Source organism: Amblyomma americanum, chromosome 11, assembly GCF_052857255.1.
Source record: "Amblyomma americanum isolate KBUSLIRL-KWMA chromosome 11, ASM5285725v1, whole genome shotgun sequence".
NCBI lineage: Eukaryota > Metazoa > Arthropoda > Arachnida > Ixodida > Ixodidae > Amblyomma > Amblyomma americanum.
Window position 1 is genome coordinate 28133580 of NC_135507.1, and position 17179 is coordinate 28150758.

Genomic DNA, 17179 nt, shown 5'->3' on the forward strand with positions numbered 1-17179 from the left:
CGAATCTTCAGCATATATGTGAACATCTGTAGCGTCTTCTTGCCTTCGGTGACCGGAGGTCAGACACGGAGGCGGTTATCTGAAAACAGCTGGCCTTCTTCAACCTCTACCCTAACCGGGGCATACAGCTGCCAGTTCTCCGCTCTTGAGTGGTTGTTTAATTGTGTTAACCTCGGCCCGGTTTCGCGTTGTTTGTACAGTTTCGCATTGTCCGGCTTCTAGGAAGTGTTGTCTGCTTTTGGCGGCGGTCTGTTACAGAACTTACGACCACTTTGCTTTTTTGTGTTGTTTTTTGGCTGGCGGGCTGGAAAGTGTTTAGTCCGCTCCCCGAAGAAGAGCCTTCGTTCATTAAACGTAAAACAACCGCTCTTCGTGGAACTTGCGCATGAACGTCACTTCAGTTTCGTATCCCCCCCCCCCCCCCGCCCTTTTTTTTTCCCCGCACGAGCGCCTTCGAAGAAAGGAAGGGCGCTCATCGGTGGTGGTGGAGGTCGCACCGCTGAACAACATACACAAGCGCGTCCCTATAGCTGGATGGAGCTCACTGTTTGTAGCATCAGGCCGAAGACGGTTTTGCGAGGAGAGTGGTACGGAGGTGAAAAAAAAAAGAAACCGTCGAAAAAAAGAACGGTTGTTTAACCAAACACCGCTCTGCGCGTTTTGCTTGGAAGCAACGTCCCGTTTACGTTAGCGAGGCCGCCGGATCATCCTCCGCTGGCGGTCTGGCTGGCATCTGCTTTGGTCCTCTTGTCCTTCCTCTTCTACGTAAGGCTCCCCAAGATCCTGAGCCGCGGCATATCCGCGCAGTGTATGTTGTTCTAACCCCCCTACCCCGCCCCCCCCCCCCTTTTTTTTTCATCTCTCCGACTCCGCCCACCGGGATATTTGGGCTTTGAAGACTTTGGCGCGTTGAGCGACGCGGGCTTTCCACAAATGGCACCAAGCTGCTGTGCCCTCCCTTCGCCGTGGCTGCCCGTTGTTTTTTCGCGGCGTCAGGACTCGCTTCCCGTTGGTGGGACCCTGACGAAAATCCGCTGGGGGCCGCGAAGCTGCAGCGCTCTAAACGCTGTCAGGCCCTTCCTTCCTTCACGGTGGTTCCAGCCCCGGGCTCCTTGTCTTCGTCGAGCGAGCCTCAGCGCGGGAGGCTCCGTTCCGAGACCCCGGCCGTGTGGGCCTCGCTTCTGGAAGCGCAACCAGGGGTGCCCGCCGAAATGGTCTGAGGAACGCCTAGCCATAATAAACTTTTCTCCGCGCGCTGGTCCCCCACGCCTGGTGTTTATCGCGTTGGGGCTGTCTCCTCCTCTCCGCCCACGTCATCTTTCCCTGCTGTGCTCAGTTTGTTGTGGTTTCGCGGTCTTAGGTATACACGCGCGCCCAGCACGCACAAAGGGCATTCCTTCTTCAGCCTGGCCGTGGCTGCTGCAGCGCGGCTGATTGCGTCTCTCGAGTCGATGACGTCCGGAGCTTCCGAGAATCGCCGCCAAAGCGTGCGCGGCGGTCGGGTGAGTGGGAGAGCCGGCCGGCCGTTCTTTGTTTGGGGGGAAAAGGAACGAAATGTGTTGAGAAATTAAGCTTTGGAAACCGTGCTGCGCAGCTCAGGGGCACGTCTTCAGCGCCGATCACTCTCGCGCGTTCGTTCGCTCTCGTATCATCGGCTCGCTGGTTTGGCTCGCCGACCCCCGCGGCTTGGTGGAAAGAGCGAGACTCGAACCCCCTTACTCTATCGTTGCTTTTCAACGCGGGCCAGTGGCCGCGCACCGTGCTTCTGGAAGAATAACCCAGCATAGCAGAGAGCGAGCACTACTATAGATGTGTTCACACGCCGGGTCTTTGCGTGAACGTCGGTTGCCTCTCCCCTTTTCCACTCTCTCTCTCGGGTTCTCTCTCTTCCCAGAGGCCCGCGGATGTTCGCGGTCTTGGAGCACTGTTGCCATTTCTTCCGGCGTCGCGGTTGCATCGCTTAGCGCCGGAAGCAGCGGTACCGCTGACTGGTGCGTTAAGCGTCGGTGATCACGTCCTCTCCGGCCGGCTCCAGGGGCTCGTGTGTTTACCGCCTCCTCCTGATTGGGAACGGCCGCCACTGGTCACGTGGCGAGCCGTGTCGGTTTCCTCTTGGCGGAATCCCTTCGCTGCTGGCGGTCTTCCCCTTCTTGCGTCGGTCCTGTAGGATGCGCGCTCGCTCAGTCGCCTCCCCCCCCCCCCTCCCTATTATACGCCCCCCCCCCTCTCTTTCCTTCCCCCGAGCCGTGGCCCGCGAGGGGTCCTTCCTCGGCGGAATCTCGCATCTTATAAAGGGTCCCTCGGGTCAGGCCGCGACCGTACTCTGGGCTCCTCACTCTTCGGAGGCGATGGGTGGACCCTGACCTGCCTGCCGCTGCCCTGCCGCTTCGAGGGGATCACTGTGCTGCTCCCATACGACGGGAGCCTTGCGAGGTGCTGCTGCCGCTTGAGACTCTTGAGTCGCCGTCTTGTGAAGCCGGCCGTGTGTGTGTCCTTCAGTGTGCGGTTGCTTGTGTGGATCCCGGAGTTCCCGCCTCGAAGATCGTATACGTGAGTTAGTCATCGTGGCCGTTCTGCCTTCTTGCCGTCCCCGATCGTTCGCTGCCTGTCGAGCGCGCATTGCGTTTCCGGCACTCCAGCGTGCTTGTCCGGGGCCGTTTAGAGCAATGCTTCAGATCCGGTCAAAGCTTGACGAGTCAGCACTTGCGTACACCGCGCTTCTCATGACTGCTTACAGATGGCGCGACAATCTGTAAGCTACCGAACTTCACACTTACGAGAGTGCTGTTTTTTGCAACGGGGTCGTGGTGAGCTTCGTTCGCATTGGGCATGGCAGAAGAGCTCCAGTTACGCCATTTCGACTGCCGAGCTTTCTCTCGGTGGCCCGAACCTCCTCTTGAAGCGCGTGCGTTCCCGCTGTGCTGTGCGTACAAGTGACGGCCGCATCGCTCACCTCTCGTATCGCATCACGTCCGCAGCCGGCAGCACGTCTTTCCATCGTCGCCTCTTTTCCTTCCCCCACCCCCGCCTTTTTTTTTTCTGCACCCGAGGGTGTCGGCGTCGCGGTAGGGTGCGCCTGGGGTGCCTCTGCCGGCGCGTCGGGCGACGGGAAATGAACTGCCGAGGCGTCCGCTGCCCCAAGTGGAGAGCCCCCGGGTGGTTTCGTCTTCTGGACAGTTGCGTGCAGTGCCTGCGCGACCCTGCCACCACTGCGCCGTGCGAACTTCGGGCGATATTTCCGTTCTTTCCAGGAAGTCGAGCGTGGTCGCCTCATCCGCCTGTTCTGGCTTTCGTGGCATTCAATGCGGCGTTTGAGAGGAGAGTGGTAGTAACAATAGTAGTGCATCTCTGGCAGCCGAGCCAAACGCCAGTTTGTCTTAGTATTTAATGTACCTGATGAAAATTTAGCGGAAAAACATTTAAAGAACGGTGTTGGCAGTCAGAATTTTCACATATTTCACGTAACGCTGTTGTACTAGGACTCTCGTGAGGACAGAATAATTAATCTCTGGATATCGTATAGCAGGGGGCGGCAGAAAGTTAGGTGGTCGGATGAGCCTGCCCGTGTGTGTGTCTTCCTTCAGTCCTTGTCTAATTCGCGCTGTTCTTGAAAATGGTATACCAACTCGCCCAAGCATCAGGCCTAACGAGGTAAACAAGTTTGAGGGGATACGGTGACCGCAGCTGCCAAAAATACACGGTTAATTGGAAAGACATGGCAGAGGCCCTTACCTTCAGTGGACGTAGCCGGGCTGCTGCTGCTGCTGCTGATGTCGTGTAGCGTTCAGTCTCGATTCTCGCGTGTCCTGCCCGATTTTGATGCAGCTTCAGCAAACATGTTGAGTCTCGATTCTCGCGTGTCGTGCCCGATTTTGATGCAACTTCAGCAAACGTGCTTCAGGGCGTCGTCCGTCGCATGCCGAAGAGTTCCGTCGGAAAAAAACATGGAGGTTCCGCATCAGCCTTTCACCCTTAAACCTTCTCTCCGCCTTTATCTTTTTCGAGTCGTGTTTGCTTTGTATCTATGAATTGGGCCTGCACCGAATTCGTCGTCGTTGGGGGGGATGCAGAGGAGTCCGCTCGCTCGCTCTCTGGTCCGCCAGGGGCCGCCACCGGGCCTCGTCGCCGAGGTGGCGGCCAGCCTCGGCGTCGTTTCCGGACCGACGGCCGAACCCCCGCGGTGATGGATGGCGACGCCGATAAGGGGACGGCGGCGCACTTCACAAGGCCCTTTCCCGCTCCACTAAGGCTTGTTTCTCTCGGCGCTAGGGCCCTCCTCCCGAGCGGGATGGAGGGAGGAAGAGTGTATGTGTTGTGCTTTTTTGCCGGGCGGAATTCAGTGCCTCCGCCTCGAGCACGACTCACGTCGTGGTAGCCCTCGCGCCACCCTTCTTCTGCGGACCTATTTCCCTTTCCCTCCCCCCCTCAGTGTACGGTCCTTGTGCTGCTCCTCCGCACATCCTTTGTGTATTTTTGGCTTCCCTCTTCTTGCCGGAGGTTTGCATCTATCAGCCTCGCTGGAGCGAACGCAGATGCCGCGCGCTGGCGTGCTTGCTGGGTAGGGGGGTCTCTGGGATGCTGGGCAGTAGTGGTTGCTGCGGGCTTGTTTTAGCGGAACACCAATGTCATGCGAAGCACGATTGTCGGGGTGTGAACTCGGCTTTTTAGGTCGTTTGCTGGCCCGTCATCGAGTGCACCCCCCCGCCAGCAGCGGAGTAAGGTGAACGTTAGTTCTTTCGTCATCTCCCTGCTGCTGCCTGGTGGGCACTTTTCCTTTTAACGCGTCAACTTTGTCGCTTCTTGTCACTCCTGCAACGTACACGAATGCGAGAGGGTGCTCTGCACCTGACGACCGGAATTAATCAGTTTCCTCACGGCGCAGTTGAGGTGTACACCGGCAGTGAGACAGTTATTGCGCCTCTCCTTTCCTCGCAGTCAGTTAACGTTATAATGTTTGAGCAGTATGGCGTGCACGCTGTAGAGCATTACATTAACGCTAGTCACCCCAGCGATCTGCTTGTGTTGCCAGCTTGCAGAAAAAGCTTGCCAGTACGTCCCAATAACAAAAAAAAAGTGCGGTTCTGTCGCCATTGCGTCTAGACATCTGTAATCATTTTTGGCTGCATTTTTAAACCACGTATTGGTGCGAGGAGGCGACAGGCGCGAAGTGAGACTTCTTTCGCTCTCCTGAAGTGTGTGTGTGTGTGTGTGTGTGTGTGTGTGTGTGTGTGTGTGTGTGTGTGTGTGTGTGTGTGTGTGTGTGTGTGTGTGTGTGTGTGTGTGTGTGTGTGTGTGTGTGTGTGTGTGTGTGTGTGTGTGTGTGTGTTCACCCATGCTGGGAGTGAAGAATTTACATCGCTATCTTGCGCAACCGGCGACACCTTCCCTCCGACTTGTGTGGTGGCCTCACTTTCCATCACGTGAGGAGCGAGGAGCACACGTGTTGCGCGCCGCGCACAACCCCCCCCCCCCCCCCCCCCCCGGCGGCGGCTGCATTCCTGATCCATTTGCAATTCAGAAAAGCGCGCTTGGCGTGTTTTCGGAAGTACGGGGTGGTCGTCGTAGCTGGGAGTGTTCTGTTTGTGGTGTCCCCACCCCCAGTTTCTTCATCGCCGCTTGCACTTGTACGAAACGACCTTTTGCGGTCTGGTGTAGGTGTTTTCAAGGTTTTAAATTAGCAATATTAGAAACTGCACACGTTGCTAAAAAAAGTGGCGTACATTTGCTTCTCCTGTTTTTTTGCTATGACCTTTGTGCCAATTATGCTAATTCGTTTTTATTTTTGTGTATACGCTTGCTTTTTTGCGAGTAAGCACTGCTGCTAAGTACTAGACAGTGGTAGCGAACTTGCACATGCCTGTATATCTCATTTCATGATTCCGGCGCAGAGTCGAGGAAGGAAATATCGTGCAAGTCCGAGCTTCTTGCTTAGTTTTTGTGGTACGATACAGCTTTAAAAGAAAAACATCTGCACTTGGTAACAATAGGCCATGGTCTCCGCCGTCCCGCATTGCTCCGCTGACCAGTCGCACCAGTAAGCGAAATCAGCTTTTTATCCTTTCGCTACATCAAACCACCCATAGACATCGCAAACTTTGAGCTTGCAATTTCGTCTTTTGATTAGCGTGTCTTTTAGACAACGCGAAAAAGCTTTAAGGACCATAGACACCTTATTTTAGTTATACGTTTTCTCCTTTCCACTGATGCGTTAGACGTTAGAATATATGGTTCGCCGTGTGGTATTCGCCTGTGACCACTAAATAATCTATAATAGAATTTCTTCTCTCATGCTGTTGAGTTTCGGTTTCAACCGGACGATGGCTATGACGTGTAGCTGGTGTATAGGTCACGTGGGGCAGTAAAAAAAACATATTCGCTAATAAGCAGTTGTAATTCACCACAACACCTAACGTAAACGCCACCTGCACGTCACAGCCATCGTTCGGTTGATGGAACCGGAACCTAAACGGCATCTAGAAGAAATTCACTGATAAATTATTTAACGGTCGTATACGCGAGTACCATGGCGGGATCTGTATATACTGATGTCTAACGCATCATTTGAAAGAAGAAACACGCAACCAAAGGTTTGGTGTCTATATTCCTTTAAGAACGGACGGCTTTCTTGTCGTGGAGGAGGAATTTTGAAGCGGTCCACAGTCTGCGGCGGAGCTCCGCTGCTGACTTGAGTTGTTTCCGGACATAGTGGCTAGTGTGGCGGCGCGCTTGGCAGAGGGTCCCGAAGGAAGCACGCGCTGTGCGGCGAAGCAGTTTGCATAGCAGGGCTAGGTCAGAACTATTTCGAGAAGACGGGCAGGTCATTGGATGTCACACTCTACAAAACGTCCCTGTATTGTTAGAAGCCCTCTCGTGTCGCGGGCGGGGCAGAATGGACTGTTTACTTTTTAAACAATCCGGACAGCCACTTGACGCGGCAGCTCCCGCGTGAGTGAGCCATTGCTACTGCTTCGGCTATGCGCGCGAGGGGCTCGACTTATTTTGAGCTCATCAAGGCAGGCGCGCCAGCGGGGGCGCTTCCCTCGTCGCTGAATACCCCCCCCCCCCCCCCCCCCCCTGATCGCGGCCTTTGGCACTGGCTTCCAAACGGCATCGTTGTCAACAGGGTGAACGTCCGTCCCTTGCTGGAGGGCTGTACTCATTGGGCATGAATGCCGAGTTGAAGGGTTCCTCAGCATTGGGGAGCATTCGTCACTGAAGCGGCGTTTACATGATGGCGTTGAGTTGAGGAGTCGAGTTGAAAAACGGTTAGCGGGTTCATGTAAACACCGCAGAGTCGAGGGCGCGCGTCCAGTCAGTTCTGCTGCAAGGGGTGGGTCGACTCGCTCGACCCCACCGGCAGATAGCATGTAAACGGGATCGAGTCGAAGAGTCGGGTTAGTGGGAGGGGAGATGGTGAATGCGAGCCTGTTCTTCGCTTGCGCCGTCCTGCCTCCGAGACAGCGGTGCCGTGCCGCAGTCTTGGGGGCTGCCACTGCCCTCTCAAGCTGCGCTGCGCGACGCTTGGTGTCGCTGCAGTTGAGCCGGTCTCGACTCGCTCAAAACCGAGTTCATGTGAACACGCAGTCGTTTGAGTCGAGCTGACCTTGCTCAGCTCGATCCCCTGACTCGACCCTGGCTTTCGGGTTCATGTAAACGAGGCTTGAGATGGTGGTCTCTTATTGGGGAGTTTTTAGAGTAGGGGGACCCTATCGATTGGGTTAATGCTCTGCGCATGCGCAATTGCGAACCGCTATTCCTCTATTTCCGTAATCGATAGCTCCACCCCCCCCCCCCCCTCCTCTATACTAAATCTCCGTATTGTGAAACTGTTCTGTTGTGCTGGAAGTGCAAATTACTACAAATGGCGCATGATGGCGTGAATGCTTTGGCAGATAGGAGTAAGCAGCATGGATCGGGCAGCTTAAATTCAATCAAATTTTAAGACGTAACGTGTCGAAGCATTATCGGGTATAACCTTGATCAGGAAAAGCTTTCCACGTGACTTGCTTGTGTGAGCAGGCATCGTAGCATGCTTCAAGTCCTTTTCAGCCGCATTTAACTGGTAAGTGCATATGGAGGTCAGTGCATATGGACGGGGATATTTACCGAGATTTACGGCACAGCCTTTTAATGCTTTGACGAAGCAACCTCCCGTAGTTCCGTGTTTCCATTCGCCAGGCGCCTTGTTGTGACTGCGAAGAGTTCGGGCCAACCCGTTCGCGTCCCGTGCCCGCCCGCCCCTTAAACCTGCCCCACTCGAGGCAGCTGCTGCTGCGTCTGTACCTTCGAGACGCAAAGAAGACGATGTGCAGGAGGAGGTGGACGACTGGGCACGGTTAATGTCGAGCAGGGGTCATGTTTTCCGGGTTGGCTGCACGGGGGATAAGATTGGAGGGGAACAGCAGCGCGAGCCGGTGATCATTACGCGGCGTGCGCACCGCTGTATCTGATTGCGCGCAATCACACACGCTGGGGGTGAGGCAAGCCCAGGATGTGACCAGGGGCGTCTCGGTCGGGAGGGGGTGCGGTTGGAAAGATCGAGCGGGGCGGGGGGGGGGGGGGGGGAGAGAGAGAGAGAGAAAAGCGTAATGGCTTTGGCTCACTGGGCAAGGGAAGCTCTGTGTTGGTTGTGTTCGTTTTCGCACCCATGGCTCCTGGCGGTTCGGACGGGTGGAACTGGTTTCCGAGGGGAGAGGGGCGTTCCACGCTCTCGTAGGATTTGCAAGGCCACGGCCTTCCCCTTGGCGGGGCGCGGAGGATACTTGCGCGCGCCGGATGGCTCGCGCAGAGGATGTGGCGGGCGATGCCGCCGCCACTGGCTGTGCTTGCATTCCGTGCCATGTGGTTCGACTCGTCTTCGGTGGGGGCAGATTGGCAGGTCCTGTTAGTCGACCTTGGCTTCCGTGAGGGCCCGGTCCACCTGTGGTGGTGGCAGCTCGCGAGCAGCTGGTGCTCGGGTGAACAGCTTGGGTGTGAGGCGCGCGGTTTCAAACTTCAGAATCAGCTGGCAGTTTTTTTTTTCTTGCGCTAGGCGAGTCCTGTGTCTTTGGACCCGATAGGTTTCATGCACAGCCGATGTGAGGATAAGAAGCAGGTGTTATGGTTGGTCCAAAGGCATCAGAGATGAAGCTTTACTTTTTTCTTTCTTTCACCAGCAGTAGTGCATATTAGTTCCTGTTGTCTTTCTTTTAATTGCATTGTCTTAATGAGGAGTTTTGATTGTCCGTGAAGCATTTCTGTTCGAAGCAGTTCCTTGTGGTAGCTCAATCTGTTTTGTGGTACATATATCCAAGTGCACTTGTGTTCCACTCAAGAATGTTGCTGTGGTTGCATATTGGACAACGGCAAGATTATAGTTCCTTATTCTATTGGCCTTGACCGTGTATTATGCCGCCAGTGTGTGACGTCTTGCTTGTGTTGTTCTCATTGGCAGAAGATTAATTTGCCAGTGGCGACATGCTCGGCTAGCGATCAGTTCTTGCCTTTTCTTAACTAAATAAACAAGACAAGACTAACGAGCAGTGTTCACAATAATGCTGATCATTGATTGCCTGTTTCTCTTTTGTCTTTCTGTAGGTCCTCGCCAAAGAGCCGTGCTTGCTGACTGAAAGGGGCAGCACAACACCGGTGGGGACACCGGGTGCGTGATCGGTGCAGCCCTGGTGTAGCGCCCACAATTGTTTCGAGCCAAAGGGTGGAGTTACCTTTCTGCCATGGATGGAATGAGCTGGAGGCACCTGGCTACTGTGGCCAGGCTTCTGCTTCTGCTTCTGCTGTATGTGCTCCCGGGAGCCCTCCCATCTCTCTGCAAGTCGGTGTTCTCACCCATTTCCGGAGGTAAGACCATGTGCGCTATGCGAGTACATGTTTTTTAGGGGTAGATACTAAGACCTCGCTCATTTTAATCACATCAGAACATTAGAAAGTAATCAAAAAAGGCCCAATGCCGCCATAATGTAAGAAAGCCTCTAAGTCATTAGAAAGCCTCGATGTAAAGTGAAATGTTGAAAAGTAAACACTGTGAGGGAAACTTTTAGGGTTCTTAAGCGAAAATAGTGCGAAAGATGAGGACAAGGAAAGAAAACAACAGGACCTTGTCCTCGTCTTATACACTATTTTCGCTTAAGTATGTATCACCAACTCGCCCGTCTTGCCATCGTTTTAGGGTTCACGGAGTGCAGAATTGCTGCACCAGAGCACAGCACAACTGTTGTGTATTGTCTGTCCACTGATATTGTATATTTCGCTCGCACTTGAGATGCTTTGAAGGGCTGTTGCCAATGGCATTCCTGGTAGTCCATTGTGCAGGCTGTAACAGGCATGCCAGGGCCACCTAACAGCGGAAAAATGATGATTCCATTCTTAATGGTACAGGGTGAGCTTGGCCAAAAAAGCATCGTGGCTAACGTAGAGGTAGGGGCCGGAGACCTGATTTTCCAAAGCATTTTCAGCCATAGAAGCCGAGCACCAGACCAGAGGAAAACCGTTGCCCGTACTAAAACTGGTGGGTACAGAGCGGAACTGGGGTTCAAACCCCGCACTTCTCGCACACACTAGGAAGATGCTCAGAGCAGTAGGCCACCGCTGTGGTGCAAATATATTGTACATGCTCTGAAAGATATTGCACAACAGCCTCAATGCTTCTATCTTTTCTCCTTCCCTCACCGCACACAGACATGCCCAAGGACTTCAGCTTGAAAGTAGGGGATCCCCTGGTCCTCAACTGCACCCTGCTGACTCCAAAGTTCAACATCAAGAGCAACACATATTCAGTTAACGAGAGTCACCTGGAGATCAAGTTCAACGACACCCAGGTTCCCAGCGAGCTGTTGACGTCTGGTGACATGTGGGTGGCACTGCGCAAAGAGCGCTCAGAGTACTCGGACACGGGCACCTACAACTGCAACATCCGCATGAACACCAACTTGGGCACCTCCAAGGTTTTTCACGTCTGCGCCACACAGGTCACCGTCGGAGGTGAGATGGCAGCGTGCTTACAGAGTGCCTCTATCAGCGGGGTACTGTGCAGCTTGTCCCCAATTTCCCTAATTTTGGCTCTTCTGGTTGCATGGACGACGATTAGCTTCCTTGAGGAGGGAAAGATTCAAGATAGTTTATTACTTCATTGATTCATTCACACTCAGTAGACTTTTGTTCATTTCAACTTGCATATTCAAACTTGATGCTTTAGTTTGAATTCTGCATTTTTAACACAAAATTATCGTTCTTTTAAAGTTCAGGCCATCAGTAGTCGATTGCACATTTATTTTGTCCTCTGAGCCAGACAGGCTTTCCAGAGTGTAAGTGGGTACTGGAAAGAAGGAATGTGCTGTAAACAGGTACAAAAATTTTCAGTGTATATTTGATTGTTTCTACTCGTGCAGTATTAGTTAAGTAAGGAAATGACCGTGGCAGGTAAGCTGTTGGCCAGGCACACTTTGAAATGCGGTGCGCCTAAAGGCTTTAATCAAATGCCTCTCAGGCAGAGCAGAGCTTACAAATGGCTGTAAGAAATGCACATATATGTGCGGATGCGGATATATGTGCACACATACATAATACGGATGCATTATAACAGCCTATAGGCAGTTGTCTTTCTGGCCACTGGAAGCTGTTATAATCCATCTGTGTTGTTGTCACTACAAAAATGCATGACAGTTTTGCGCTTCGTGTTTCTCTGTCAGTGGAATGGGACTTGTTTGCGTTGTGTGAATGCTCGTCCGGCAGTTCTCGCAAATGCAGACCATGTGTATGTTGTGTTCGTTTCTGAATTGTACTCACTGTGGAGGCCTTCTTTTTTGCAGACCTGCCTCTTCCTGTAAAAAACTTCAAGTGCATCAGTTACTACTTCACAAACGTTACATGCTACTGGGAGCCAACGCCAAACAGCGTCAAGACAGACTACAGACTGGGCGAGATGTTTGCGTTCACAAAGTGAGTGGTTGTGGCAATTGTGCACTCGTGTGACATGTTGTCGAGAGCTCAACACTGCTTTTAAAGCTCGTTTCTCAACCAGTCAATATGTAATGATTGGGGATAACAGTACAGCTTTTGCTCGTGCGTTTGTTTTGGTGTCAAGTTAGCTTTAGACTAAAGAAGTAGCTTGCTGAACAGCATCAACCAGGCGTCGATAGGTAAAAGGTACAACTTGCATTATTCTCGTACTTCCGGGAAAGTGACCGTGCCAGTATTGAGGACAGAGGGCACCTGAATATGTGATGCTTTTATTCAGTTTCTTTAATTTCCGTGTTTCCAGTAGGCCGCATGGTTTCACTGGTATGCTTGAGTCGACTGTGCTTACTAGGGCTCTCCTCTGTTTCCTAAAACCAATGCACAAGGTGTTAATTAAGATATGTCTCACTGTGCTTGAAATAATTTGGTACAGCACTGTTTTACACCTAGCATTTCAGTTCTGAATTTCATGGGCTGTGATTATTAAGGCCAGTGCATACACAGAAGTGCCAGGAGTTGCATGCATCATCAAAGCAGTGATGCATTTGCTACTTCATCACAGTCCGCTGGAACTGGAACTCTGGATGTAAAACAATGTATACTGAGGAGCCAGTTGGTCAGACATATTATAAACAAAAACGTAGCATATGGAGGGGACGAAGAAGGGCGAAGACAGGACGGAGTAGCAACCTCCCTGTCTTCGCCCTTCTTCGTCCTATCCATATGCTACGTTTTTGTTCACAATACGTAAAACAATGCTGTAATAAATTATTTAAACCACATTCAGGCATACCTTTACCATTCCATCATTCTTTAAGGCTGTGTGCACTGTGATCAATAGTAATAGTAAAAGTAGTAAATGTGGTGCTTTTATTCTTTTGATGCGTAGCTGACCACAATCATAATGCGTAACTAATCTCTTCTCTTCGGCACTTCAAGCCACTGAAGGAAGGGCTGAAGTGCTGAGTGGGCATTGTCGACTTGATGCTTGTACAAAGCAAGCGCAAAACAGTTAACGTTCTTGCGCAGGGCGCACCCAGGTTTCTACCGGCAGTGCCCGCTGGCGTCACACACAGGGAATATTTCTTCGTGTTCATGGACCCTCTCTTCCGATCAACCGTTTCGCAAGGAAACCTCCGAGTTTCACTTCGTCCTGAAAGGGATGAATGCTCTCGGCACGACGAATTTCGCCTTCAATATCGAGCACCTAGAAATTGGTAAGGGAGAGTAGCTACCATAACAAGGAGTGAAATGTTTGTTTGTTTGTTTTTTCTAATTTTTGAAATTGTTGCACAGCGCAGCAAAGACCCCTTGTAATGCCGATGTGTCATCCATCTGGGATCATAACTTTTTCATATCCATTTGCGTACACTTGTTAAATTTTGCGTGCATCGTGTTAAGTACTCGCTTTTTTTTAATGCATTTTTGTGACTAATCAGCACAATTTTTTTGCATATCTTTTCTGTAACTACTCAGCGGAGTTTGATAGACTCGGCAGTCTTCGTCGAAAGCTAGGAGCCAGCCATGGCGGTGCTGTTGGCAGCAGCTCTCAGCACCATCATGGTTGTGCCGGGCAAAGAAGCATGTCTCTCTTGTGGTTCTGATGCTTTGAGAGAGTGAGGAAGTACACAAAGTTGTTATAACGGCGAAAGCAAAAGCAGTAACATTAACTGCGACAAGTAGAGCGTATGCTGTCTCCTAGCGGAACAACAAACTTTGAACACAGCAGGTTGGCTCTAGCCTCACTTTCTCTGCTAAATCAACAGTGCAGATTCCCGATGAAACCACCAGTTCCGCACTTGTTTTTCCCATGACGGTGCAAGACTTACCGGAATACGAGGTTTTTTTTTTTTTCTGCTTGTCCCCATCTGTAGGCTGACCCTATAAATCAAGACATGTGCCTCACTGTGCTTGTATGCTGGGGAAATTTAGGTTTATCGTGAAGAAATACTAAAAAAATTTCGGTTTTTGAAGCTTTAAGCTTTGCTCTAATGCATTGCTCACACGTAGTGTTGCCGCTCAGAGTGTTGAAACATTTTTTTTTTTCTCCTTCCTTGCCCGTACAGTAAAGATCTCAGACCCAGCTGACTTCAAGTGTAGTGCTGTGTCCAAGCGAAGCATCACGCTTAGCTGGAACGCCAGCACGGAGCAGAAGGAGAATCCGAAGCTGCTCGTCAATTACGTGATCCATTACCGGTCGCAGTTCGAGTCGACATGGGAGGTGCGTCCTATTTTTGCTCAGTGATTGTTCCTCACCTCAGTTTCTCCTCTTCCTTCCTTTAATGATAAATTCAGGTTTGTCAACGCGCCAATTCTGCCATATATACAGTGAGTGAGAATGTATCTGAACGTTTTGCCGTGAGCGAGCAGATGTGTAAATAGGAAGATCAATGAGCTATTTATGATCGATTCAGTGAGGTGAGGTAATGAGTTATTGAAGCTTTTACTTCTCTTGGCAAATACACCAAGGACCAGATTTTTTAGTTCATGGATTGTGACACAGAAATACAGTGCAATGAATGGCTGTTATGGGCAATCTGAAGGATCTGAAACACTAAACAGGAAGTTTCTCCTGCCTGTTGTTTTCATGCTAGCATTTCCTGTCTGGGTGGCTTTTGCCTCTCGTGGTGGGGGGTTGTCTGCTGGTTGACTGGTGACAGAACAATGGTCGTTGCTTGTCCATGCAAAACTGGTGGCGTAGGCATAGGACGGGCGCAGCTGGCAAAGGACAGGGTTAATGGGAGAGACGTGGGAGAGGCCTTTGACCTGCAGTGGGTGTAGTCAGGCTGATGATGATGATGATGATTATCAGATCAGGGGCGTTCGAAACGACCAAGTGACAGGGGCATTAGAGCAAAATGGAAATTGTGCATATTTGCAAGCATGTAATAAACCCATTTTATGTTCTCCTTTATGAATGCTCAGAAATTACGCACTAAATGGTACGCTCTCAACATACAAGAATTGCAGTGTCTTCTCTCTTTCTCCTTTCTAGGTGGTGGAAGTGTTCAATAAGACCTCGTACATGGTGCAAGGCCTGCACCCGCACACCACATACACCTTCCGTCTCCGAGGACGGGCGTCCAAAGCCAAGCTCGAAGAGCTGTGGACAAACGAAGTCGAGCTGGCACAGACAACACTGAAAGACGTGCCTGAAGCTCCTCCGAGGATATCAAGGAGTGGGTTCAAGGTGCAGAACTACAAGTACATGCGGACCATCGTGCTCAACTTTGAGGTGAGCATCGTATCTTTGCTTACTTCCTTTCATTTTGTTGATGCATAGCCTGTCGTAAAAGACAGAGAGAAAATGATAAAAAAAAAATGCAAAGTCTATAGCTCTGCAGCGCCTCCTTATGGGTCTGTTTTGTTGTAAGCATCCATAATGAAAATATTTTCTCAACAGGTCTGTGAAGTATATCTAGGCTTCCTATGTATGTGTACGCCCACCATCATTTATAAGTTTATAGAATGCAACTTTGATGAAGAACTTGAATTCTTAAGCACTGTGAGGGGCATTGCTTAAAGCTAACTGGTGCATTGTGCACTTTGGACACTAAGAAACTTGGCTGCATTTATCTATTCCCAGCCTGCGTTGTATGAATCAGAGCATTTAGACCGAAATTTTTATTAATGAAGTCACAGTGGCAAAATCCTCAAGTAACATGTATTTTTATGTGCTGATTCCAAATGTGCAATTTAGTTCCATGTAAAGCAAGTTCTTGTACACTTATGCAATATGCTATGTAAAATTTTTGCTGCGAGCAGCAATAGCAAGAACAATAGGGCGACGCAAGTGGGCGTATTATGCACACAGCAAGCCGAGCACTGCCATTTCTGGCAACATGTCGTTCGTCATTGTATACTGCCCACTGGCTGACATTAATGTGGCGTCAGCTTTCTCGACAACATTCATACCAAAATTGTAACGCAACCATTTGTCATACAGCGTTACAGCATTCCGGGTGGTCATATTCCGGGGGGTTTTCATTGCATATAGCTTACATGAGCTAGTCAAGTTGGAGGATAGCTAGGCAGGCTAACTAGGCCTAGCGAGTCCACAGTGTTCGGTGTGCGATTTTGGTGGTTGTAGAGGACAAATTCGCAAGTTTTATCGAATGCAAATGGCGATCAAGTGTAGTTTAGACAACAACGACCTGATATCGACTATTGCTCACATTGCAGGACGTGCATATAATGAACAGGAAGCACTGGTGTGACCCATACTGCTGAGCAATGCTTTAGGCTAAGCCCAGCAGTAGTTGTCATCATCGCTAGCTTGTGGATAAAAATTTACGCTATTTGAGCTAATGCAAACGGTCTCCAAACATACTTTGGATTTAAAATCAACTACTGGTCACGTCAGAGAAAGCAGGGGCAGTTAGCAAGAAGCGCCGGTCTTACGCAATGTCAACAGCCGTGCTGTCAAGTGTTTCACAGGCGGGTAATCGCATTGGCGCTTCCGACTGATTGTCGCACTGCATAAACAAGCAAGAGTACAAGTACCGTATAAACTCATCTAAGGGCCGCACTTTTTTTTTTCCAGATTTGAGGGCCAATTTTTAAGGTGTGGCCCATACGCGCGATTTGCGAAAAAAAAAACTTTTTAAGTAGAAACACACCAATCAGGAAGTCAGCGGCATTTATTCTACGTTCAGTCGCCACTCGCGGTGTATTCCAACTCCGAGCTGCTGCTGTGCTCCGGTGCTGCTCATTCCACAAAAAGTCGCGCAGCACGTCCGCTGTCAACGCGTAGCCATAGTTCCGCGCTTCCATCGCTTAGCAGAGCAGCTCTCCTTCCAGTTCGGGAAACTTGCACGGCTTGCCTCGGAAAGCGCGCTTTTGGCAGCTTGTGTTCCTCAATGCGTCCTTTTGGTTGCACCATCGTCGGACGCACTTCTCAGCCACGTCGAATTTCCTGCCCACCGCGCGCTTGCCATGTTCGACAGCGAACTCCTAGCCGTGTAGCAATTAAGGTGCTTGCGCATCGTGCTAAAACTGCAACGTTCGGCGGCAGCACGAGAAAGCCACAACTACGATGAACCACAACTCTCATGCCTTTGACAGCCACAAAACGCTGGAGCTGGCGATACTGATGCCGATATGGATAGCGGGAGCTCGCGGCGGAGGAAAAAGTTGATGATGATCATGAGCCGCGGCCTCTGGCGCCATCCATGGGCGGCACCCGGAAGCTCCTGTGCACATGCGTCGCCTCCGCAATCAAGCGTGC

The 17179-nt window shown here is 51.1% G+C and overlaps 1 protein-coding gene across 5 annotated transcripts in view; it reads left to right on the top strand.

Moving 5' to 3' along the window:
- The window catches only part of LOC144110405 (uncharacterized), a 44082-nt gene that overhangs the window by 10740 nt on the left and 16163 nt on the right, over nt 1–17179 (top strand). The window contains exons 2-8 of one of the 5 annotated variants that reach the window (XM_077643261.1): nt 4104–4454; nt 9577–9837; nt 10675–10977; nt 11805–11934; nt 12982–13169; nt 14019–14173; nt 14948–15187. In XM_077643261.1, coding sequence (XP_077499387.1) covers nt 9714–9837; nt 10675–10977; nt 11805–11934; nt 12982–13169; nt 14019–14173; nt 14948–15187 — 1140 coding nt within the window. In that variant the 5' untranslated portion in view covers nt 4104–4454; nt 9577–9713. Of the gene's footprint in view, nt 1–2305; nt 2551–4103; nt 4455–9576; nt 9838–10674; nt 10978–11804; nt 11935–12981; nt 13170–14018; nt 14174–14947; nt 15188–17179 lie in introns of those variants that run through there. The other 4 variants (XM_077643260.1, XM_077643259.1, XM_077643258.1 and 1 more) reach the window with 4 other exon arrangements.